General features: G+C 42.1%; 1 protein-coding gene across 1 annotated transcript in view; it reads left to right on the top strand.

Moving 5' to 3' along the window:
* LOC120574811 (protein NLRC3-like) overlaps positions 1-23,041 on the top strand; it is a 31,062-nt gene extending 8,021 nt beyond the window's left edge. Inside the window, exons 2-11 of the mRNA XM_039825264.1 lie at positions 7,729-7,818; positions 12,224-12,352; positions 12,836-12,940; positions 13,422-13,500; positions 13,661-13,889; positions 13,979-15,740; positions 15,838-16,011; positions 17,672-17,845; positions 17,973-18,019; positions 21,326-23,041. Of these exons, the coding sequence (XP_039681198.1) occupies positions 7,751-7,818; positions 12,224-12,352; positions 12,836-12,940; positions 13,422-13,500; positions 13,661-13,889; positions 13,979-15,740; positions 15,838-16,011; positions 17,672-17,845; positions 17,973-18,019; positions 21,326-21,858 (3,300 nt within the window). The 5' untranslated portion in view covers positions 7,729-7,750 and the 3' untranslated portion in view covers positions 21,859-23,041. The remainder of the gene's footprint in view (positions 1-7,728; positions 7,819-12,223; positions 12,353-12,835; positions 12,941-13,421; positions 13,501-13,660; positions 13,890-13,978; positions 15,741-15,837; positions 16,012-17,671; positions 17,846-17,972; positions 18,020-21,325) is intronic.
* Positions 23,042-26,016: the final 2,975 nt, after the last annotated feature.

Below are 26,016 nucleotides of genomic sequence, written 5' to 3'. Positions count from 1 at the left end.
CAATGATTTTTTCAAAACCGAATTTGTAGCCCCTGAATCAACCAAGAATTCTATTTCCCTCCCCTGTATTGTCAACACTGTTGTAGGCAATTTTTTATACACTTCTGATGAATACATAGCATAAGTAGGCATTTTCTCTGCCAATTCCTTCTGTTCTATATGCTGTATTGCATCTAGTATGTTTTGCTTATTGTTTGGGGGTGGTGTAGATGTTTGTGGTATGCAGGAAAGCATGTCTTCATTGCAAGCATGTGTATCTGTGCGTGTGTGCATGTTACCCTCCTTAACAGGCGCACTCGTGTCATCCAGTCTGTCCATTCCACCCGTCTTTCCATCCCCCACCGCCTGTCAATCTGCAAACTGCTGGGGGTCGTTGCGCTGTCCCTTGGACGAGTCCTTCTTGGGGTGGGGACATTCGTAGGCCCAATGCCCTTTCTCGCCACAGTTGTAGCAAGTGTCTTTGTCCACTATCGGTGTGTTGCCACGGCCCCTGCCTCTGCTTCCTCTGCCTTTTCCTCTGCCTCTGCCTCTGCCTTTTCCTCTGCCCGCATTCCTTCTTTCTTGAGACATTGCTGCCACAGTTTTTATGAGGGTTAACTGTGCAGCATCACTGTTTGTTTTGTCGTGTCTTTTCTTCTCCGTCTTGTCTCTTGTGCTGGTCAGGATTTTCTCAGCATGTCTAGCATGTCTAACAATCTCCATCAGGGCTGAATCGGGCAGTCCAATGCAGGTTTTGTCCACTTCAGCTCGTATGTCAGGGAGCAGCCCACTCAAAAACACGTTTTTGAAATGAGCTTCCCAAAGTTCAACCACTGCTCCGGCGGCAGTGGTGCGAGCGATGCCACTGTGTCTATCAAAAGTCTCAGAAAGCCGGTGCTGGAAGTCCTCCACCGTCTCGCCTTTATACTGCCTGGTGTTTGTCACACGTGTCATGTCGATTCTGTCTGGAAACACGGTCTCTAGTCCGGTGGAGAGATCATCCAGCAGGTCATTGTAGCCATCATTTGCTCTATTTGCGAGATTTGGATGCAGAATGACTGGATCATTGGTTGGGTCTTCGGGGAGAAGGTGTCGGATCTTTGCATAGGCCCCAGGTTTACCATCAGAAGACGTCGTATTTCTGGAACAGTGGGCAGAAAAGTCTCAATGAATGCCTGAAGGGCTATGGTAAATTGTGCACCAGAGTTTTTGCACGGGGGAAGGTGGCTTGTCGCTTGTCTAATGTCTAATTCAGTCCAGGCCCTATACACCAGGCCTATTCCCCCTCCTTGTGTAGGGACTTGAATCATGGGAAATGCATCAGCTTCATCTCCGTCCTCATCAGTTTCCTCTGTGAGGCCTTGGAATACTGGCAATCCAGCGGTCGCAGCTGCTTCAGTGCGGCGGAGGAGTGAGATGAGCTGTTCCCGTGCCCGATCGCCTCTCGTCTGTCGGGTCGTTGGTACCGTGGCTGCTCTCTTCCTCTTCCGTGTGGCGGGGGTAGGATACGGGGGTGGAATGTCCAAGACCGGATCCACGATTTTCAAACTCGGATAGAGAGGAGAAAATGTGTCAGTGACATTGTTCATATCTTTTTCTTTTTTCTCTTTTTCTTTTTTCTCTTTTTTGTTAGTATCAGTCATGCTCAGAAGTGTCATCTGTTTCTGCAACTGTTTTCTCTCTCTGTTATCAGCTTCTTTCATCCACACATTAAAACATGCCTTATTATCCTCAATTTGCTCTAAGACCTCTGTTTTAATTGTTTTCTTCCCCTTCAATTTTTTTTCCTCTGTCTGTAGATCTAATTTTAGCATCCTGAGCTTCGCTACACTCAGGGAACCATTTGGCGGAAAGCCAAAGCTTTTAGACCAATAAGATAGACACCGCAAAACAATCCGGTCCATATTTATGAGTCATTTCAACCACTATGGGTCCAGTTGCATCACTGGAACGGGAAATTTCGTTTCCCATAATTGATTCTTGGACTTTATAGTATACTATGTCTTTGTCCGATGTGATCGTCACCACACCGGGCGTTTATGTTATTTGTTCGGAAACTTGCGTGAAAACCCGTGTACAGCCCTGCGGGACGAACTCAACTTAATAGTCAAATAACTTGACCTATTCAGTATGTTTTCGCCTTGTTGCAGTCTGTCTCTAAATAATCAAGAGGCTCTTTTTAGAGTAACGTTACGACCCAGACCGTCCTGCAGGTTGTCCTTAAAGGGTCCAGAACTTGTTTAGAGTATCGTTACAACCCAGACTGTCCTGCAGGTTGTTCTTAAAGGGTCCAGAACTTGTTTAGAGTATCGTTACAACCCAGACTGTCCTGCAGGTTGTCCTTAAAGGGTCCAGAACTTGTTTAGAGTATCGTTACAACCCAGACTGTCCTGCAGGTTGTTCTTAAAGGGTCCAGCACTCTCTTAGAGTATAGACTATTTGTTTTTGTTCGGGAAACTTATATGAAAAACCCGGTGCGACCCTGCAGTCAAAATCTCTTAAATAGTTAACTATTTAATTTACTCTGCAGTCGCCTCTTCTGCCAGTTCTCTTACTGGTCTTGTCCGTCAATCAATTGTCTTATCACCATATGAGAATTCAATCATAAATATGTCCGTGTCTGCCAAAAGATGTCATTCATAACCTCAGTTATGTTTTTGTTACCCAAAATGACCAACAACACACATCTAAATACTCAGTCTCAAAAGTCAGAATAAGTTTCATTTGTTTGTATAACACAATACTAATGATTTTTGCAATTATTCATTTTGATATAATTGACCAGATATTGATTTTACAATCCAATTAAATTGTTTAATTTGGATCTTACCCGTGCTGCCAGAAATCTCTTCCTGTTCGTTTTGCGAGTGGAAAAACAGCTTGGAGTCCTCCGCGGTCCTGGCCTCCTTCTCTCTGAAAATGTTTTTATTTCGAGGTATAGAAGCAGGCTGATCGTTGATCTCCTGGTTTGCAAAACCCCCAGGCCCACGCGAGGTCCTCCGTGCCGCTGTTCACAACCATCCTGTTCGTGACGCCAAAATGTGGTGGAAGTTTTCTATGAAGCATCAGAGTAAACAAATATCAATGATAAAAATGAAATAAAAAGACTGTTTGAGATTTTAAACCAAAGTCTGGTCTTTGAGCATTTATTATATTTTGCAAAATATGAGAATACAGATTCAAAGGTACATGCAGTACAACTGAATGAGCATTACTAAACTAAAATCTAAACATCACATCATCATATAGTCAAAACCCCTCTCAAGCCACCCCTCTAACTTTATCTTTTAGCCTGGTCAGAGTTGAAAATAGGACATCATTAGAAGTCAACCCATCCTCACCTTCCCCTCTGCTCCTGTTCTTTTCATTAGCCTAAACAACCCTTTATCTCAGGAGGCAGAAGGAAACATGGTTTTGTGGCCTTCTCTACTTTGTCAGCTAAAAAGTTAAACAAAATGAGAAGCTAGAGTTTCTTAAACAAAAACCACTAGGCTAATAGTTCATGGCTGCTGCTGTCCCTCTCTGGCCTTTAAGAGTCTAAGAGGAAGGAACAGCATTTTATGGAGGTTTAAAACAATCTTTAAGCAAATGGTTATAATCATTAATCAATAATGGTTAAAATAAAATTTGCCACCACACCCTCCCCAACAATTTATCGATGCCTTCTGTACTGGTTTGCACTTGGCAAAGATGTACAGATAGCCACTTTTTTTTTACAATCATGACATACATGACTTAACCTCTGTTTTCTCATCTTACACATCACACTCCACCAAGATTGTGGCCATTTCAGTAGATTTACTCACTAACATTGTTGTGCAAACACAATAAGCATGGAAACTAAATGCAGACTTCCTGTATTACTGCATTACTTGAAATACTAAGTTACTCTTCAGGTAGCCTAGTATTCACATGAAGTAAAACAACAAAACATTGAGACATTCAATAAAGCACACTGGGTAATACAAAATTCAACACATGAACTGGTTGCTATGGACTCATCACTATAGGCTTCCTCAGGCATTGTATATTTTAGCTGCCGAAGCTGAACATCCAAAATCCAAAACTCCATTTCTCAGACAAGTGTCAATTTGGGAGCTTGCATGCTACCACTCCTTCCTTCTCAAATGCCTTGAAAAGGCTGTCGTTTGCACAATTTCAAATCACCATGACCGAAAGGATATTTGAAGAGTACGTACTGGCGCCAGAAATCACATTCACTCTAGAAAGTGTTTTAACTTGCTGTATTATCTGCTGGTTCGGAAATGCCACTGAGTCTCAGAAAAAGACAATCAGAAAAACAGTCTTAACTGCCAGCAAGTTACTTGGGGTAACACTACCGAGCATTGAACACATTTACAAAGACAGACTGGTGAGAAAGGCCAATAACATTGTATGTGACCACACACACCCCCTGGCATCACATTTTAAACTACTGCCATCTATCGCGCTGTTCTGCCTACCCTTCTACGCCTACCAAGAACAGATCCAAATTTTCTTCGTACCACAAGCCATAAAAGCCTTAAATCAGTCAGAATAAGCTAGTCGTCCAGCTGGTCTGACCATACCCAAGGGTGTATAGTGTATTGTAGTGTGTGATGTATATTCTTCATGTTTTGTTTGTCGGTGTCTGATATAATAATTATTTGTTTGTATCATATGTCTGATGTCTTGTTATAAAGTGCCTTGCGATTGTGCCGCAAACCCAACTGCCCCACGGGGACAATAAAGTTTATCTACTACATTTGAGCCGGAGGGGGGGGATGCAAAATACAGTAAAAAGAAAAAAAGAAACCTCATTATAGCAGCTGAGACCTGGCCTACCACTTGGGAAACACAGCACTAGCACATATGGAAAAAAACAAACATGTCAAACATATATGTTTATTTTTAAAGCAGATTTTAAATTACATTGTAACAATTTAACAATTCACCCTTATGAAATCCAATCATGGCACGGCTGTCTTGGAACATGATAGACAGACGGTGGCGGAATGCCCCGACACTTAAATTCAACTAAAATGTAACAGTGAACAATCAGTGTTTGACCTACAGTCTGTTGAGATGCGTCTCCAAACACAGAAACCAAGCGCAATCACACCATAAAACGTTAAGAAAAAAGATCTGTATTTTGCTGTAATCCAATACAAAAACAGTAATCCACAGAGATCAGTAGATCCACAAAAAGTCACGGTGTATCCAGCAAGGCCTACGTGCGTCACATTCACCAGCCAGCTCCAAACAGGTGAACGAGGTCTCTCCACTTTGCCGTATAAACAAAGTGGAATAAACATATAAAAGTCCAAAAAGCGCAATCAATTAGTAAGCTGACATCAAATTTATATACATGGCATTTAGGAAACCTTTATTGCAACGTTGGCACGGAAAGATGTCTAGTAACTATAACTAGTGCAACAGTAATTTTCGTTTTTTACGTCCTGCTGCTCCCATTGTCAGCCAGGTAATATGTTTTTTTACTAAAGCAGTATATGAAATCAGATGTATTACCTACTACCATTTAGTTGTTTTGTGTTATTTAAAATATTTATAAAATATCTGGTCATGCCAGATGTAATTATTCCACTCATTTTTGAAACATCACAATTACCCGTTTCAGCCACCAGGGAGGGCAGTGCTCCCCCTGCCTCCCAGCAAACTCCGCGTGTGGGTTAGACCCATCTGCTAAGGGGGCCAAGACTGAGAGATATATGGATAAATATGCACCAAACAAGCCACTTTGAAATGTTGCTGTTTTCATGAATACAAAAGTTGGTTGACCCCCACCTACACTAAAAAAATGTTGGGTGACCCTCCCCTCAACAAAGAATAAAACGACATGACCCTCCCCTATTTTCCTCCGGTGGTCCATTCCATAAATACCGAATGGTCCCTTTACTGTTATTTAAAAGAAGTAAAAGCTGCAGATAGGCACCTTTAAGAAGCTGGAACCATTACATTTTTGAAAATGATTTAAACCTCTCACATATCAAAGAAGTTTTATTATTTATTACAATTCATCAACTCTTTGTTCTCAACTTTCATTTAATCTACAACGTATCAGACTTCATGAAGTCTTTGATGAGTCTTTAAATCTCCATCTGTAGAGTAACTAGAACTGTCAGATACATGTAGTGCAGTAAAAGTAGAAAGTAACACAACATGGAAATACTAAAAGTACAACAAATTTGAAATGTTCCTTAGTGCAGTACTTGATTAAATGTACTGAGTTACTTTACACCACTGCTGATGTTGGACCTGTTAGTTTTTATTATCAATGTTTAATTATTGTATTATGGATGAAAAATCTATAAATCATCTACCAGTTTATGAGGTCCATGAAGTTCAAAGTGCTGCAGTAAATCCTACTTTTGGATTAGATAAAACTTTATTGATCTCTAGAGCACAAACTCATGTGTTGTAGCAGCACAACGATAGAAGGAAGTACAGCGTGTGTGTTTCTAGTGTTTATAATGTCTCATAAAGTGCTGTAACTTTAGATTGACTTGTGTTGATTTGATTCTCAGTAATTTCTAATGTGCAGTAAAACTAATACCAATACTAATACCACCATGTAAAACAGTTCAGTATTGAAACCATTACTTAGGTCACGTAGGACACGAGGACCCGGATTGAGATGGCCGCTTGAGACTTCTCTGCGGCTCCAGGTTAAAACAAAGTAATAACTTTCTCCAAGCAAACTTAAATGTAGATATATTTTAAGACCAAACCCTCCCTGATCTATTGGAATAATGAGTTCAATCTTTTGTGTAAGTCATTGAAACAGAGAGTTTATTTCTGTTTCCCCTGATTGCCAATACCTAGAAGAACACTTTTCAAAAGCCAAAAGGAACTGTCATTATTGTTCTCTCTGTGATTTCAATACATTTCTGTCAGCTTTCATTTCCGTTTAGTCTTTTCTTTTGTCTCTATAGTCATATAACAGTTTAGAGATCCATGTGAAATCCCTGCAGCATATCCTGATAGCCCAGGTTCTCCTGGAAGAAATGATGTCTAGAAATTGATGGTTCATCACAGGGTTGAAGTTATACAAACATTATTACACAAGGAGACCAGGGGAAACAAAGATGGGAACAAATGTCTTAGACCTGAGAGGATTAAACTAGTCTGGACCCAGCTTCTTATGTGCTTTACCATCCCATTTAGGATTGACCCATCTCCCAGAACAAATCATCTTGGGCTGAATGGAACCTGGGTCCCTGCAATCAGACATCCCATTACATTACATTATCATGTATCCCGGTCCAAATTTCCTGGACCTTATCACAGGACCATAGGACATGAAGGAACTGGCCTTCCTCTGTCTTACTGTGTCTCTAATTATTAACGTGACTGTCATTTATCTCCAAGTGGAAATGACTGTCTGCCTCTCGATGTTAAGAACACTCTTTCCATGAGTTTTTTTGCTTTGACAAAGCTGTTTTCCCCAACCCTCCAGCTAAATGCCTCTTCATACGACAGCCAGATTTCAACAGAGACAAAGCTAAATAACTCAGATAATGATTAAAAGTCATTGTTGTTTACTTGTTTACTTTGTAGTTTATTTTTATTGGTTTAACATTTATGTCTCTTTGTCGTCGTGCAAAGAAGTGATGTTCTCAGCGTTTTGAGGCTACAGAGGTGTCTTTGATAAACGTCCAGAGTAGAACTACAGCAGCTGATGATGCATTCAACTGACAGTGATGTGAAAGAGACAAGAAGAGCCAATGACAAATTATGTTTCCTCTGCAGATGAGAGGCTGAGTTCAGCAGCATGGATCAGTGTGAGGACAGAGAAACCACTCTGTGTGGGGAACAGGACAGCCAGACCAAAGCTCAGAGGTGAGATGACCATCTCTAACTGTCCAGCACTCACATCACTCCACCACCTGAAATACACAAACTTGTAGTGATAATGAGATGGACTCATGATCTTCTATTAAGTACTTAATAGTACGTTTTGCTCAATATACTAGGAGAGAGAATGCTGCAACATGGCCATCGTTCCTCTGTCTCTCTAACGCCTACCATACACTAGAAGACACCGAACAAACTGAAGTCTGACACCATCCACATCTAATGATAAATACACACTGTAGTCCCAGCTCAGAGGTGAAAAGATGAACTTGAAATAGTATTGGTTCCTCTGTCTCACTCACACATGTCCAGCTGCAGTCTTATATAAAGTACTTGAAAGCAATACTTGAGTAAAAGTACAAGTATTTGACCAGAAAATGACTTTGGTAGAAGTTAAAGTATCCTTTTAGAATATTACTTGAGTAAAAGTCTTAAAGTAGCTGATATTTACTGTACTTAAGTTTCAAGAGTCATTTTCTGATATTAAATGTACAACCCCAAAACAGAAAAAGTTGGGACAGTATGGAAAACACAAATAAAAAAAAGAAAGTAGTGATTTCTAAATGTACTTTGACTTGTATTTCATTGCAGACAATACAACAGCACATAATTTAATGTGTTCCTCATGATTTTCATTTTATTTTTTTTTTCAAAAAAACTAAATTCCTATTTTGGTTCTTGCAACACATTTAAAAAAAAGTTGGAAAAGTTTTACCACTTTGTAATGTTGCCATTCTTTTTCACAACACTTAAAATGTCCATTATGTAATATTTGTACTGTAATAAATCCAAAAATGACACCAATGCCTCATCAGATATTAAGGAAAGATGTTAAACTGAAATACTATCTTTTCTGACAACAATGCTAATGTCAGTATTTTTTCTTTCTGAAATTTGCATTCCGTGACGGAATTTATGTTTATGTTTTGGTCTGTGGTTATTATCAACGGCCCAGTTTGACAGCCAGGCCGGGTTGCCAGATATACCTGTAAAAACGTAAACCCAGCGCGCTACAGCTGTAACGTTGTTACAGCCATGAAAGCAGCTAACAAACGAACAGGATCAATGGAGATAGATTCTACCCGACCTAAAAAAAAAGTAAACAGCATGTTTCTAACAGTTGCGTGACCAGAGACGTAACAACCCCCTGGTAAATATTGGAGATGTATTTGAAAGATGGAGACAGCTTAGATCCCAAAAGGACGCAGAATTGGCTTATTTCCTCCTGAACAGGTAAGCATTAGCTTCAGGCTAATTTATCACAGCCACTAGGGACGGGCATTTTATGTCATTTCAACATTTGCGTACTCGCATTGAATTATATAGCTAGAGTACCCGAGTTGGTTACTCGCAAAAACAATTGAGACACAGCCAGTAAAGTGATTCCGACTGGTCCTGGCTAACGCTCCCATGCTAACCCTGTTAACTGCTAACGTGACCGGGAGGACCAGGCAAGCGGGCCTTGGCTGTTTACAACGTGTACTTCAGCAGCTGGAGCCGACAACGGTGAGTTATTTTAAGCCACGAGAGGGGGGCTGTAAATCGGAAAGAGAGAACTATGAGTTTGCAGTGCGTTTAGCGATTGTTGCCGTAATTCTAAGCCAATGAAGTGTGTTCCGTCGGCAAGGTAGCTAGTGGTATTTTTAGCGTTTTGTATTGTAATTCTAAGCCGAGGAAGTATGCCTGACTGGCGTGTGGAGAGGACGGTGAGGTTGTTGTGTTTTTAGCGGTTCATACTGTAATTTTAAGCCGAAAAAGTGTGTCTGTCAGTTGGTTACAGAGCTCCGCGTTGTGTATATATCTAAGGCTCCGCGTGAGCACGGGCTTTTATGACTGTCGATATAGCCAGCATAACGTTAGCTACTCCGCTGTGCTGTGGAGTAATGTCTGGCTATGTGAGACTAGCATCTAACGTTAGCTACTCTGCTGTGCTGTGGAGTAATGTCTGGCTATGAGAGACTAGCATCTAACGTTAGCTACTCTGCTGTGCTGTGAAGTAATGTCTGGCTATGTGAGAAAAGCGTCTAGCAACATTGTTGTGAATGCTGCGGTCTCAGCCTGGCAACCCCCGTGAACTTCGAGTCTGGGCAGGAGGGGGCAGGGGAAATTTAATTTTGTCCCATTCTTGCTGCAAACAAGTCTTAAGTTGGGCAACAGTACGGGGTCTTCGTTGTCGCATTTTGCGCTTCAAAATGCACCACACATTTTCTATTGGAGACAGGTCGGGACTCAGGCAGGCCAGTCAAGTACCCGTATCCTCTTCCTCCGCAGCCAGGACTTTGTAATGTGTGCAGAATGTGGTTTTGCATTATCTTGTTGAAATATGCATGGACATCCCTGGAAAAGATGTCTTCTTGAAGGCAGCATATTGTGCTCCAAAATCTCTCTGTACTTTTCAGCATTAATGGTGCCATCACAGAAGTGCAAGTTACCTTTGCCAAGGGCACTGACACAACCCCATACCATGACAGACCCTGGCTTTTGGACTTGTTGCTGGTAACAGTCTGGATGATCCTTTTCTTCTGTGGTCCGGAGCACACGGCGTCCATTTCTCCCAAAAAATACCTGAAATACTGATTCATCTGACCACAGTACATGTTTCCACTGTGTGATGGTCCATCCCAGATGCCTCCGAGCCCAGAGAAGTCGACGGCGCTTCTGGACACTGTTAACATAGGGCTTCCTTTTGGCACAGTATTTATTTATTTTCAAGGATAGCCCCTTGAGATGCACCATCTAATTTTCGAGGGGGTCCAGTACAGTTTTAACTGGCATTTGTGGATGTAACTACGTATTGTGGTACTTGACAAAGGTTTGCCAAAGTAGTCCTGAGCCCATGTGGTGATATTGCTTATAGATTAATGACAATTCTTGATGCAATGCCGCCTGAGGGATCGGAGATCACGGTTGTTCAGCTTTGGCTTGCGCCCTTGTCCTTTACGCACTGAAATTCCTCCACATTCCTTGAATCTTTTAATTATGTTATGCACTGTTGAAGGTCAAATAAGCAAACGTCTTCCTATCTTTCTTTGAGGAACATTGTTTTTAAACATTTCAATAATTTTCTCACGTATTTGCTGGCAAACTGGCGATCCTCATCCCATCTTTGCTCCTAAAGGACTAGACCTTTCTTGGATGCTGCTTTTGTACCAAATCCTAATTACAATCACCTGTTGACATCACCTGTTTCAAATCACATCATTATTTAACCAATTTACCTGATTACTAGCCCTAAATTGCTCCTGTCCCAACCTTTTTTGGAATGTGTTGCAGGTCTGAATGACAGGAAAGGATGTATATTTACAAATGAAATAAAGTTGACCAGACAAAACATGAAATATTTTGTGTTCACATTGTCTGCAATGAAATACAAGTCAAAGTACATTTAGAAATCACTACTTTCTTTTTTTATTTGTGTTTTCCATACTGTCCCAACTTTTTCTGATTTGGGGTTGTACTTAAGTATTAGAAGTAAATGTACAAGTAAAAAAAACTTTGATTATGAACTTCATGGCCAAAAGTTTGTAATGTTATCTTCATCACCACTGTTGTCTGGTGATCATCATCTGTTACCATGGCAGCAAAGCCTGCACCAGGTGCTTCCATGACACTATCAGTCATTATGTGTCCTCCTCTTATTCTTTAGTTTTGGCTTATGGTTGTTTTCTTGCCGCTTGGATACAAACAGGCATCACGTCACCAACTGGAATGGAGCGTTATCTTGGCAATCTAGGAACAATCATTCACCAAACCTGTTTTATTCCAATGTAACAAATTTCTTCAGATTTTATTTTGTAGTAACGAGAACTAAGATGCTTCAGGGAAATGTAGTGGAGTAAAAGTATACATTTTATTTAGGAAATGTTGTGGAGTAAAAGTATACATTTTATTTAGGAAATGTAGTGGAGTAAAAGTAAAAGTTTCCAGAAATATAAATAACGAAGTAAAGTACAGAAACGTGAAAATTCTACTTAAGTACAGTAGCAAAGTATTTGTACTTTGTTAAATTACAACACATATACAGCTGTCATCCTTTCTCAATACAGTCTAATGTTACCTGCACATACAGGACATTACCAAGATATCTAGAATAACAACTATCAACATATAAGATATGAAAGAATATGCATAGGAAATGATTTCCCACTATCACCACCATTATTCACACTCAGGGCCCTATCTTGCACCCGGCGCAGCCCAAAGCCCGACCCTAGTGTTTGCTAGTTTAAGACCGACGCAGTTGTCAGTTTTCCGTCCAGCACGTTGTTTAAACAGCAAATGCACCTGCGCCCATCTTTGCGCCCATGGGCCCATGGGCTGGTCTTACAACGAGGTGTGTTCAGGTGCAGGTAGAATAGGGCCCTCAACCTCTGTCTATGTTGTGGTAAAGCCCAGAGCAGCAGCTCACACCTGACTCTGCTGGACCTGAACCTGAACCCAGCTGTGTGTCCATGAAGAGTGACCAGTCTAAGGATTGGCCTGTGGCCTTCAGAGATGGACGTCACTCTGGTGATCCAAGGTGAGGATTTAAAACCGAGAAAAACTCTGTTAGTGTCAGATCTTCAATTGTGAGTCATTGGTGTAAACTGCCAGCTTTCAGAACGCTGCAGACCGGAGCATTGCGAGTATCTGCAAGTTTGAACTGGTCCCGTCCAGAATCTTTGGTCTGAACTGGACTTTAGCAAGCAGGCCACCCATAATCCTTTACTAGGGCAGGTGGTCTTGCCAAGAATAACAGAACAGCAGGGGTCAACCCACAAGCAACCTGCTCCTTACCATGCATATCTGATAGTGGTCTACAAGATGCAGCCCACCTGTATGTTTCACATGGATTCACTCTGTACCTTTAAAACTGTTTGTCTGTTTCAGTGAAATCAATGTTCTCCTGGATCGCAAGACAAAACAATGAGAAAATATTGTCTGAAATGTATCCACAATCCATTGTTGCACAGTGTTAATGGTACAGTGCAGATTAAATTCAGTTTTTATGTGTTTCTATCAGGAGAAAGCTGGAAGAACCAGAACCCAGCTGTGTGTCCATGAAGAGTGACCAGTCTAAGGATTGGCCTGTGGCCTTCAGAGATGGACGTCACTCTGTTGATCAAAGGTAAGGATTGAACTGAGAACAAAAGAAACTGTGCTGCCTTCCTGTTGGTCTGATTCATCAAACAATGTTGTTTAGCGTTCCAACCTGTACAGCTTTGGGGCATCGCACTCTGGTGTTGTAGCTCAGTTTTAGAGCAAAACTCTGCTGTGTACTCATGTTTTGTTCTAATATTAAGACAATATTTTCTGTTGAAGTAGATTTGTTTCAGCCCAATATTCACTTGTTTTGTGTTCACACTAAGTTTGTTAACACAAACCAAGATAAATCCTTTGTGAAAGACACTAGTTGCAGCCCTTGTTGGCTTCTTAGTGCTTCCTGTTGAATCACAGTGGGATCAGCAGTACGACCAAACATTTTATGTCAGGGGAAACCATGTGATTCAATGCTGTAATCAACACTTTAATTCAGAGGACCTTTACCTCGTGTGTGTCTCTGTGTGGACAGACATAATGTGAGCTAATTCTTCCTGATTCCTCCACAGATTGGACCAGGATAGCTCAGAGGTTCACAGTGGTCAGTCTGCCCAGCAGCATCAAACACACCTGGACTCCATATTTATGGTCTGTACATGTACAACAACTACTTTTACATCTATTCTGTTCACAATCATCTGCTGTACGTTTTAGACCAGTGGATTGTCAGTCTTTCCAACATGGATCTGATGTTTGCTTCCATCATTTCGTCGTTTGATTTGGTCATTCATATATTCTTCTGTTACAGCTGCTGGAGGAGGACATTGTCACTTTTGTGAAGAACGACCTGAAAAAGATCCAGAAGCTTCTGATTCCAGATTACCCAGAATGCTCAGAGAGTCAGAGGGGGGGTGAGGAGGTGTTGGACAGTGAGGATGAAGATCAGAGGAGGAGCATCAGAGAGGCATTTCTAAAGATCACACTGCACTTCCTGAGGAGAATGAAGCAGGAGGAGCTGGCTGACTGTCTGCAGAGCAGTAAGAGGATTAATATCTTTAGGGGAAGTAAACTACCATGTGTACTTTATAAATCACTTATTGATCTTCTTTGTTGTGTGTTCGTTCAGGAAGTCTTGCTGCAGGTGGTAAGCGTAAACTCAAATGTAACCTAAACAAGAAGTTCCAGTATGTGTTTGAGGGGATTGCTAAAGCAGGAAACCCAACCCTTCTGAATCAGATGTTCACAGAGATCTATATCACAGAGGGAGGGACTGCAGAGGTCAATGATGAACATGAGGTCAGACAGATTGAAACTGCATCCAGGAAACCAGACAGACCAGAATCAAGAATCAGACAAGAAGACATCTTTAAAACCCCACCTGGAAGAGATGAACCAATCAGAACAGTGATGACAAAGGGAGTGGCTGGCATCGGGAAAACAGTCTTAACACAGAAGTTCACTCTGGACTGGGCTGAAGACAAAGCCAACCAGGACATCCAGTTCACATTTCCATTCACCTTCAGAGAGCTGAATGTGCTGAAAGAGAAAAAGTACAGCTTGGTGGAACTTGTTGATTATTTTTTTAGTGAAACCAAAGAAGCAGGAATCTGCAGGTTTGAACAGGTCGTGTTCATCTTTGACGGTCTGGATGAGTGTCGACTTCCTCTGGACTTCCACAACTCTGAGATCCTGTCTGATGTTACAGAATCCACCTCAGTGAGTGTGCTGCTGACCAACCTCATCAGGGGGAAACTGCTTCCCTCTGCTCGCCTCTGGATAACCACACGACCTGCAGCAGCCAGTCAGATCCCTCCTGAGTGTGTTGACATGGTGACAGAGGTCAGAGGGTTCACTGATCCACAGAAGGAGGAGTACTTCAGGAAGAGATTCAGAGATGAGGAGCAGGCCAGCAGAATCATCTCCCACATCAAGACATCACGAAGCCTCCACATCATGTGTCACATCCCAGTCTTCTGCTGGATCACTGCTACAGTTCTGGAGGACGTGTTGAAGACCAGGGAGGGAGGCGAGCTGCCCAAGACCCTGACTGAGATGTACATTTACTTCCTGGTGGTTCAGTCCAAAGTGAAGAACATCAAGTATGATGGAGGAGCTGAGACAGATCCACACTGGAGTCCAGAGAGCAGGAAGATGATGGAGTCTCTGGGAAAACTGGCTTTTGAGCAGCTGCAGAAAGGCAACCTGATCTTCTATGAATCAGACCTGACAGAGTGTGGCATCAATATCAGAGCAGCCTCAGTGTACTCAGGAGTGTTCACACAGATCTTTAAAGAGGAGAGAGGACTGTACCAGGACAAGGTGTTCTGCTTCGTCCATCTGAGTGTTCAGGAGTTTCTGGCTGCTCTTCATGTCCATCTGACATTCATCAACTCAGAAGTCAACCTACTGTCAGAAGAACAAACAATATCAACACAGTTCTACCAGAGTGCTGTGGACAAGGCCTTACAGAGTCCAAATGGACACCTGGACTTGTTCCTCCGCTTCCTCCTGGGTCTTTCACTGCAGTCCAATCAGACTCTTTTACGAGGTCTGCTGACACAGACAGGATGTGTCTCACTGACCAATCAGAATACAGTTGAGTACATCAAGAAGAAGATCAGTGAGAATCTGTCTGCAGAGAGAAGCATCAATCTGTTCCACTGTCTGAATGAACTGAATGATCGTTCTCTAGTGGAACAGATCCAACAGTCCCTGAGTTCAGGAAGTCTCTCCATAGATAAACTGTCTCCTGCTCAGTGGTCAGCTCTGGTCTTCATCTTACTGTCATCAGAAAAAGATCTGGACGTGTTTGACCTGAAGAAATACTCTGCTTCAGAGGAGGCTCTTCTGAGGCTGCTGCCAGTGGTCAAAGCCTCCAACAAAGCTCTGTACATGCACACACAACTATCCAGATTAAATGGAGTTTTTCGTTATTCAGAAAATAAATAACTTTTGTTTTCTTGTGTATTGCTCACTCCTCTTCAGACTGAGCGGCTGTAACCTGTCAGAGAGAAGCTGTGAAGCTCTGTCCTCAGTTCTCAGCTCCCAGTCCTCTAGTCTGAGAGAGCTGGACCTGAGTAACAACGACCTGCAGGATTCAGGAGTGAAGCTGGTGTCTGCTGGACTGAAGAGTCCACACTGCAGACTGGAAACTCTCAAGTTAGTGTTTGTATAACAATTCAAATTAAACATATGTATGATGCTGTACCATCCTAACCCCAGATGCATGTTTTGTTTAAAAAAGTAAAACCACTTACCCTAGAAAGAAGCTGAAAAAAAGTTTTTTTGCATGGGATTCTCAAAATTCGTTGTCTGAAAAAATATTTTTTCTTTGCTTGCCAATTACGTTGAATTTAGAAAGTCAACCACTTATCATGTTTTATAACAGTTAATATCTTTCATTCATTATTATTATAAGATACTTGGGGGTTTGAACTGGCCAGTTTTGACTGGTGATACTATTCCCCCTGTATATTATGCCTGATACTGCTCAAAATACATTTAGGAGCTATTACTGCTTCTGGCCATGGTTGTGCTTGTTAAAGGGATACTTCATCAATTTAGCATTATACTTTGTATCAATAGAAACCCGGTAGTATTTTCGAATGACTGTGCTTCCTTCCCTCATGTCCCCCTGAGACGAGAGATCTCTGTATTGTGGGTCTGGAAAAAATCTTCTGATGATGGAAAAAACAGCGATTTTTGCTTCATTGGAAGATTTTTTGTCCAGAGGCAATGGACTACAGCCAGTAGTAGGAGCTACTTCCGCATGTTTTCAACCCACCCATAGGGGGTTGGACTGTCGTCTTTATCCGAAGCGAGAAGAAGCAAAACAAGCTTCAGCCATCTTGAAGCTAAGCTAAACAGGCTCTGTCTTTTCAGCAGAAAACTTTTACAACAATTATGCGCATTCAAACTACCGCACATGTGTACCACCGGGATACATTGGTACAGATCGGAGAAAATGCAGGAAACTTCATTACAGACGGAATACTCGACACACTAAGCGAGCTTTGCCTGCTACGGAGACCAGCACCTCAGCCTTTGGTGTCACCCGATGCCGGCTGTGTTCATACTCAGTGTTTACAGCCCACCAAGCGCTAATGCTAGTATGTGTTAGCTGAACTTTACGGAGCTTATAATGTGTGTGCACTAAATGTAGCCTGTTTTGTATGTTGTTTTTATATAATGTTTATATATTTTAAATGTGTAACACCACTTGAGCCATGGTGAAACGTTGTTTCGTCAGTTGAAATGACAATAAAATACACTTGAGTTGACTGTCTCACTGTCTGTCTGTCTGAAAATGGTAGGTGTGGCTTGGGAGTGAACTCTAAAGCTGCGAAGCAAATGCATTCTGGGATTTGGTGTCTTTCATCCACATGGGCCAAAAACACATTTTCTGGCTTTTCTCAGCCTAAAAGCCACCAATTTCTAAAACAATTTCTACATATGTGACCCAATTTAAAGATATAGTCATCTTTCCTACGATGAAATATCCCTTTAATTTGAGATAAGAATTTTGAATAATAATGTGACAGCAGCAAAAACATTAACAAATTGCTTGGTTTTCACAGGGTTAAATGTGGCAGCCATATTGTACTGAAGGAGTTAGCATAGACTTTGTGATAAGCAATAGTTGGAGCACACTTCCCACTAACCCATCTTCAGAACCTCCGGTATGTCAGACTGAACCTCATCTGCCTGGTGCCTTGCCACAGGGAGCAGGTTAAGGACTTCCTCAAAGTTTTCCTTTCACAGTCTGATAATATCTCCACTGTGTGTGTGTGTGTGTGTGTGTGTGTGTGTCTGTGTGTAGTTTGTCATTCTGTCTGGTCTCAGAGGAAGGCTCTACTTCTCTGGCCTCAGCTCTGAGCTCCAACCCCTCCCATCTGAGAGTGCTGGACATGAGCTACAATCATCCAGGAGACTCAGGAGTGAAGCTGCTGTCAGCTGGACTTAAGGATCCCAACTGGAGACTGGACACTCTCAGGTATGGACAGACAATAGCAGCTCTCCCACTGTTTCTCTGTCACTGACTGATGAGCTCTGGTTCATGATTAATGGAGGATCTGAGTGAAGGTGTATGAAGTTGATTCTGACTTTGTTTCTTCCTGTAGGATGGACCATGGTGGGCAACAGAGACTGAGACCTGGTGTGAGGAAGTGTGAGTCTGTTTAAAGTTTGATTCATGAGAACTCAACTGTTTGTTTGAAATTGTTTGGAGGTAATAGAATAAAGTGAGTTGAGGTGGATTTACCTTCTAGTTCCTCCCCGAATGGAGACCTGGGACCAGATCTACGACACAAATGTACAAATACTTTTACAGATAAACTGGTATTTCTATAAACAGAAGGTGTGCACGTCACACTGACTTCAGACCAGCGTACACATGGTTTTAGAGCCAGCTGCAGGTGATCAGGTGGAAATGGAAAACTGAGAGACAGAATCTTAATAATAAAACATTTTGTTTGTTGTGATTGTGTGTTTTCAGTCTACACAGCTGTAAATCTGTAAATCACCATCACGTGTATTTATAAACTGAATTCATTGTTATATATATATATATATAGCTAGAATCCTGGCTGGAACCAGATCATCTGAACACATCACACCTATCCTCATCAATCTACACTGGCTCCCTGTGCACTACTGTACTGAATTTAAGACCCTCCTCATCACCTACAAAGAATTTCATAATCTCGCACCCGGTTTCTGACCTCCTACCAGGCTATGTCCCTTCTCGCTCCCTCCGCTCTTGCTCGACTGGCCTCCTTGTTACCCCCACATTCCACCTCTCCACCATGGGGGCCAGGGCCTTCAGCTGCTCTGCCCCAAGACTCTGGAATGCCCTCCCCTCCCACATTCAACAGGCTGACACAGTAAATTCATTTAAAAAAAATGTTAAAGACCTACCTTTTTAAAGGTACAATATGTAACATTTCTGCTTTGAAATGTCTAAAAACGACCATACCTATGTTACATATTTTTATGAGTTGTGTTCTTACGCTATTCCAAATTTTTCCACCAAATGTCAAACCCAGAGAAATCTGTTATTTTATTTTCAGACATGGCACGTTTCCTTTAGTCGCCCGTCAGTGGCGTCATATAACGTTTCACCCTCTAGTTACTCTAACTTCTGTCAGAACACTGGCACCAAGATGATACGTCCAGGAGTAATTGTAAATCATACAATGTCACAGAAAAAAATACTTGTAACCGTAATACTGCTTTTTTTTTGCCATACAGCATCATTTTGTGATTAATTACATCCCACTTTTTATCACAGTAATACAACAGAGACTTTATCTATTTTGAAAGTTCAATATCGATACCAGCTTAACATTACTACAATGTGCTAACGTTGATGCTAATGCTTTGTGGGTAACATTATGAGGTTACAACATCGGTCAACACGCTAATAAAGTTATTTTTAGTATGACCCACGAATAACTTCACTAGTAACGTTAACATTAGCTGTATAGATAGACGATTAATCTAATGCTAATTTAGCCAGCTAGCACACCCCGGTCTGTCTGCCTCACTCCCCCGGCGCAGAGAGACTCAGTCGGGATGACAGTTGACAACAGCCCCGGGACATATAGCTAGCTAGTTACCGTTAGCCACCAGTCAGCTATCAGCCAGCTACTTTCATTACAGCAACCCCCCGGCCAGAACTTATCTCCAGTGCCTGGTGCTTATGACGCTAACGCTAGTTTAATTAAACATCGGGAAACAGACTATATCACACCAGGCACCGAGTCACAACAGCGGCCATCCATAGCGGTAGCTACATCTCCGTAGCGCTACCGGTGTATGTGCCGAAAATCTCCTCCCTGCCGAATTTCTCCCCCCTTCGCATTTAGCTGTCTTTACGGTTAGCTAAATTAACCCGAATAAAGGTGGGTTAAGCACCAAAATGAAAAGTTAAGATTACTGAAAAGTGAAGGGGAGATAATTCCGGGCAGCTGGGAGATGTTCTGCTGCTGCACAACAGGCATCGAACGTCCTGGCTCGCTGTCGCGGAGATTCCCCCGGCAATCCCCATCCACACCCGTCTCTCAGCCTCGTTTAGTAGCTAGCTAGCGTTACAACAAACCCCATCCACCCCGGTGTTGAAACCATCCAAAAGGTGACATTGATATGTGAAATATTTTGTGTTTTAGCTGCCGGCTACTGTTAGCTTGCTGGCTCACTAGCTAACTGGTCAGCTACAAATAAAAATCTAATCAAGAAAAACGTAATTATGTTGGGGAAACTGCAGCTATTTTATTATAATAACATGAATAAACGTTACTAAACGTAACGTGAATAAACGTCAATGGGTAAACTCGTCCGTGAACTGATGCATTCTGACCGGCAGCGAAGGTGTTTAACACTAAAAACTCCCATAATTCCACGCAACTTCCCAACGTCATCAAAAGTCCAGTTTTACCATCCATTGTTTTGGTTAAGAGACCCCTAGCGGCAGAAAGTTACATATTGTACGTTTAAGAAAGCTTTTAATCTTTAAATCTTCATAGTACTACATCACAGCACGGTCTCACGGCAGTTTGTTATATAGTTACGTTATTTTAATTCGTGGACAGGTTACGTAAATGCCTTTTTTTTCGTGTGGCGATTACGAAATTGAAAGCAATGCATTTTAATGGGAAGCATATTTCGTGATCCCAGAACGCGGACGGTAGCGAGTAGTATTGATAAGGCGAAAGTCTGCGTAGGGAGGTTGGTCAGGGTGGTGGATGGGTCAGAAAACACAGGACTTTCACAGGAGACCCGCGTGTTGCAGTACCTTTGTCCCGCGTGTTGCAGTACCTTTGTCCCACGTGTTGCAGTTCCTTTGTCGGCGTGTCCCGCGTGTGACGGTTCCTTTCCCCGTTCTTCTTTTTTCCTAACCACAACCGTCCCATTATTGTGGCGTTTCATTTCCCCGTTGTTGTGTGCCCCTGCGCCCGTGGATCGCGTCCTGCGAGTGGCGGCCCGCGAGTGGCGGCCCGTCCCGTTGTTGTGGCCGCCATGTGGCGCCTCATTTCCCCATTGTTGCGTCCCCCAGAGCAGGTTCGAAAAGCGTGACCTGTACATGTTCAAAAGTCGTTGCATGTACACGAAAAAAAACTTCAAAATCGTAACATATACACGAATTTATGAATCAAAATAACGTGACTATTACACGACCTGTCGTGATACCGGGTTGTACATCACCATAGAAACCCTCCCGACACACTTTTTTTTACTGCTTTTCTGCTTTTTTTGCGTTCTTAGCACTTAGTAAATGTCTATTTTGTAAAATGTATTACTTTGAAGCTAAATGTATTTTATTGTATTTCCTTCTTTTATGCCCTCTTAAACATGTAAGATGTCCTTGTGTATCTTGAAAGTTGAAATGATTTTCTTTCAGTAATTGTCAGTAAAGTTGTTAATAAATCAACATATGATAACCCGCAGCTGTATTGTGTCTTGTTCTCTCCATCAGATGTCTGTGAACTGGAACTGGACACAAACACAGTAAACAGATACCTCAAACTGTCTGACAACAACAAGAATGTGACATATATTGAAGAGGATCAGTCATATCCTGATCATCCAGACAGATTTGACACCTGGTCTCAGCTGCTGTGTAGAGATGGGCTGACTGGTCGCTGTTACTGGGAGGTCAAAAGGAAAGGATTGGTTCATATATCAGTGAGTTACAGAGGAATCAGAAGGAGAGGAGTCAGTGTTGACTGTGGGTTTGGATGGAATGATCAGTCCTGGACTCTGAGGTGCTCTGATCGTGGTTACTCTGTCTGGCACAATAACAGAGTAACAGTCCTCACTTCTTCCTCTGTCTCTAACAGAGTAGCAGTGTATGTGGATTGTCCTGCTGGCACTCTGTCCTTCTACACAGTATCCTCTGACTCACTGATCCACCTCCACACCTTCAACACCACATTCACTCAACCTCTTTATCCTGGGTTTATGGTCTGGCCTGGTTCCTCAGTGTCTCTGTGTCCTCTGCAGGACTGATAGTCTCTCCTGTGAACAGAAACACTGACTGAAGATCAGCTGCTGAAATCAAAGTTCAGTCTGTTCACCATCACACACACTCTGCACTGTGAAGCAGATCTCTCTCAGACTCAAATAAAAACATTCACTTGTCTGAGTTCATCTCTGATGATCAACATTTTAACAGTTTAACTAGAAACACTTTATGGTTTCTGACATCAGCTGACTGAGCTGAGTAAATGTAACGTTTGGCCAATTCCAACGTCTTTGACGTATCTGTGACACAGACCAAGAGTTTGTCAGACCGATAGAGCTGGCTCTGACAGTGCTGGCTCTGTTGTTGGCATTGAGCTGGAGTCGCTCACAGCCACTGCAGAGAAATGGACCATGAGAGGATGCTGGCGATCATGGACAATGACCGCCACCCACTACACAGCACATTCATCAAACAGAGGAGCATGTTCAGTGGCAGACGGTCCTTTGTTCCCAGGGCCATCCAACTCTTCAGTACCACACAAAGGAGGAGGGGAGAAATGGACTTTTCAGCATGAGCCTGTCTCTCTCAGCACCTACCATTACATCACTTTGTCTGCTGTACAACTGTCTTATAGGCTATATTTGCCCTCCTACACAATCTGAACTGTGGTCATAACATCTACATCTTATAACTTGTTCCCTGTTATATATTGTTCTTATTCTTATTCAATCAGTCAGTTAATATATTATTATGTTAATATTTCATAGTCATAGTATTTAATAATAATCTACTGCACTGTTCAATCCCTGCACTGTTTACTTTTGCACTATCACCATTGCACACAGTCTACCATAGCACCTTATCTTGGCCATTGCATTTCTGTGAGTGATGTTTATTTTTATTCTTATGATATATGTGTGTATATGTGTTTGTTGTGTTATGGTTGTCTAAGCTGCTGTATGCCTAAAATTTCCTTTGGGATGATAAAGTATCTATCTATCTATCTATCTATCTATCTATCTATCTATCTATCTATCTATCTATCTATCTATCTATCTATCTATCTATCTATCAAACAACAACCGGGATGCTTACAAAAAGGCTCAGGTTACCTCGATATCTAAGCTCTTTAAAAGATGCTTATAAATGTGGCCTTTGTGGAGTAAGGGAGTGCAAGCAGTTCAGTGACGTCAAAACGTATTAAAACATTTATTACCTGTAACATTATGTATGTTGTGTACTGTTTATCTTTTACACAAAGTTGCTTTTAGATAGGCCAGACAAAGACACGCCTGAAAGACAGAGTTCCTCAACACAAGTATGCCATTAGAAAAGCTAATTTGGATTACCAATGGCTAAACACTTTTTAAAGTACATAACAGCAACCCAGACAGCCGTGTAGTTGAAGGCCTTGAAGCAGGGGCGGATTGGCCATCTGGCAATTCTGGCAAATGCCAGAGGGGCCAGACCATTTTTTTTAATTTGGGCCGGTCTGATTTTTTTAATTTTTTTTTATATACAAATAAATTGTCTTTACAGGCCGACACACAGCGCATAGGACGGGTTTTTATCGCTTGCACAGTTTCTCTATGGTTATAATAATAATAATAATTATTATTATAATACATTTTAAGCATTTGGCCAGTCATCAACGGCCGGCCTGGTCCCGAGATGGGCTGACCGACCCATCCAGAGTGTTGGGACCACCAGTGGTGTTAAATCTGATTTTAACCAAAAGGCCTCAGATTAAACTGACCTCTGGATACAAGACACATGTGGCACATGTGTTCAGAGACAAAAAGCTCAGAGACAAAAGGTAGGCCTACTTGCAAGCGCCTCAGCCTGGTGAGTTCACACCTCTATGCAAAAGTCCCAGCCAGAGGGGACAACTGACAGGAAGTCAAGTTTTCTTCAGTAAGTCAAAAGTCTCAGAGTCTGTCCTAACTACACGTGTGGTCCAGACCTGAGTGGCTGAGGGGGGCTGGTCATTATCGATAACTAAGATCAGTTTGTCTCTATTTCTTTACCCTTTCTTCTTTTACTAATTATACACACACACACACCCCCACACACAAGCTAGCCACGGAGCTCCGAGCTAACGCTGCTAGCTTAACCACGTGGAGTCGGCAGAGTGTTTGTACAGAGCTAACACGTGGCCTAGCATACCAGCTATGTGTTAAGCGTGCGCGTTGCCTAGCAACCCCCTCGACCTGTTCAACCCCTCCTCGTGCACGCAGCACCACTACCGCCCTCTTGAAGCTAAATAGTTATGTGCAGCTCACAGGAGTAGCCATTTTGGTAGTTGTTTTTGTGTTAGACTACATTTCGACACCGCCCCCTCCACTTTCACTCACTCTCTCACACACACACACACACACACACACACACACACACACACACACACACACACACACACACATACACACACACACACACACACACACACACACACACACACACACACACACACACACACACACACAGACGTGTCCATGACACATGCTGCTTTGTTTTTGCTTGTTTTGGTTGTGATATTGTAAAAGGTATATAAGTTTATTATTGAAGGATTATTGATTAGCTACTGATAATTGTGACGTTAATAAATGTTATTATACTTAAAGGTCCCATGGCATGAAAATTTCACTTTATGAGGTTTTTTAACATTAATATGAGTTCCCCCAGCCTGTCTATGGTCCCCCAGTGGCTAGAGATGGTGATAGGTGTAAACCGAGCCCTGGGTATCCTGCTCTGCCTTTGAGAAAATGAAAGCTCAGATGAGCCATTTTGGAATCTGCTTGTTATGAGGTCATAACAAGCAAGGTTACCTCCCTTTCTCTGCTTTGCCCGCCCAGAGAATTTGGCCCACCCATGAGCGAGAGACATCATGGCTTTCAAACGAGAAAAGTGGCAGTTGGTGAAGGCCACACCCCGACCCTCCACCTTGCCACTCCCTCTCTCCTCCTCAATAGCTTCAGACACAGAAATGGCACATCCTGAAAGCTCATTGTAGGACTGGCTCTAGTGGCTGTAGTTCTGCACCAAAGCTGAATTTCGGGAAAGAGACTTCAGATACAGTATTAGGGGACCACTAAGGTCTATATAAAAGCATCCAAAGAGCACCATGTCATGGGACCTTTAAATAGCAGTTGCTTGTGATTATTTGTGTACTTATTGTGATAATTGCTGGCTGAACAGGTCCGTGCTCGGATTCACCCCTTCCTTTGTTTCCTTTGAAGGATTACCACAGAAATGAGACTGTTCCACAGTTTGATTATTGGTCCCTGACTTGCAGGTTGGTGCCCCGTTTTGATTGTTTGTTGATTTGATGAAGTTATTAATAACCATATTCATAACTTTATTAATATTGATAAAACATCTTTGATAATTTGCCAATGATCAAATCTGTACCCTACGGGTATCCAACAAGAGGTTACTCAAATTGGGACGTTTAGTCAAAATCAAGAACGTCACCTAAAAACGTGGTCTCCGCTCAGCGAGAAGCCGCTGCTGACGGGCGCAGAGCTTAGCCAGAGCTTCGACTGCTGTCTGTCCGCGCGGCTTTCTGACGGCATCAGTATTAAATTGAGACATTTCATTACCGGTTAAAAACGTCTCGTCACGTTAAATAGTAGTCTAATTCGGTGTTTTGGTACAGTTGGTTTTAACGCCTGATGCGAAGTGTAGGCCTATAGGAGTACACATGAACCTGAATAAGCAGCGTCGTTCTGCTCCATCTTTCTGCTGTGCTCCATTCACGTAGTGTTTAGTTTAACACTATGTAGGTTAAACTCTGCAATTAATCCACGGTTCACATGTATGCATGAACTGTGGCGGTCCGTTACACTGTAGGCTATATTCAACATCACTGATATTTTTTGATCAATAGAATGTAGAAAACATTACACTTCACAATGTTTTGTATCCATAACATGATTATGTTATTGTACAATTTAGAAGTAAAAGCAGTAGCCTATGTAAGTCAATCCTACATTTTTCAACTTGGGAGCAAAACGTGCTCCTTGGGGGAAAAAAGTTACCATGTAGCCCTGTTCATGCTAATTAAACAACTGGACTTTGGGGTCAAGTGTTGTCGTATCCGGCCCATGTCCCAGATGTGAAAGCCCACTTACTGGACTACTGAATATAATATTATTCCATTATATTTTGTATTTTGAATTGTTACCATCCACCGGAATTTTGTG

The sequence above is a fragment of the Perca fluviatilis genome, chromosome 15 (genome assembly GCF_010015445.1).
Source record: "Perca fluviatilis chromosome 15, GENO_Pfluv_1.0, whole genome shotgun sequence".
Lineage (NCBI taxonomy): Eukaryota > Metazoa > Chordata > Actinopteri > Perciformes > Percidae > Perca > Perca fluviatilis.
The sequence above is the reverse complement of the archived record's forward strand: the minus strand, read 5'-3'. Positions and strand labels throughout refer to the sequence as shown.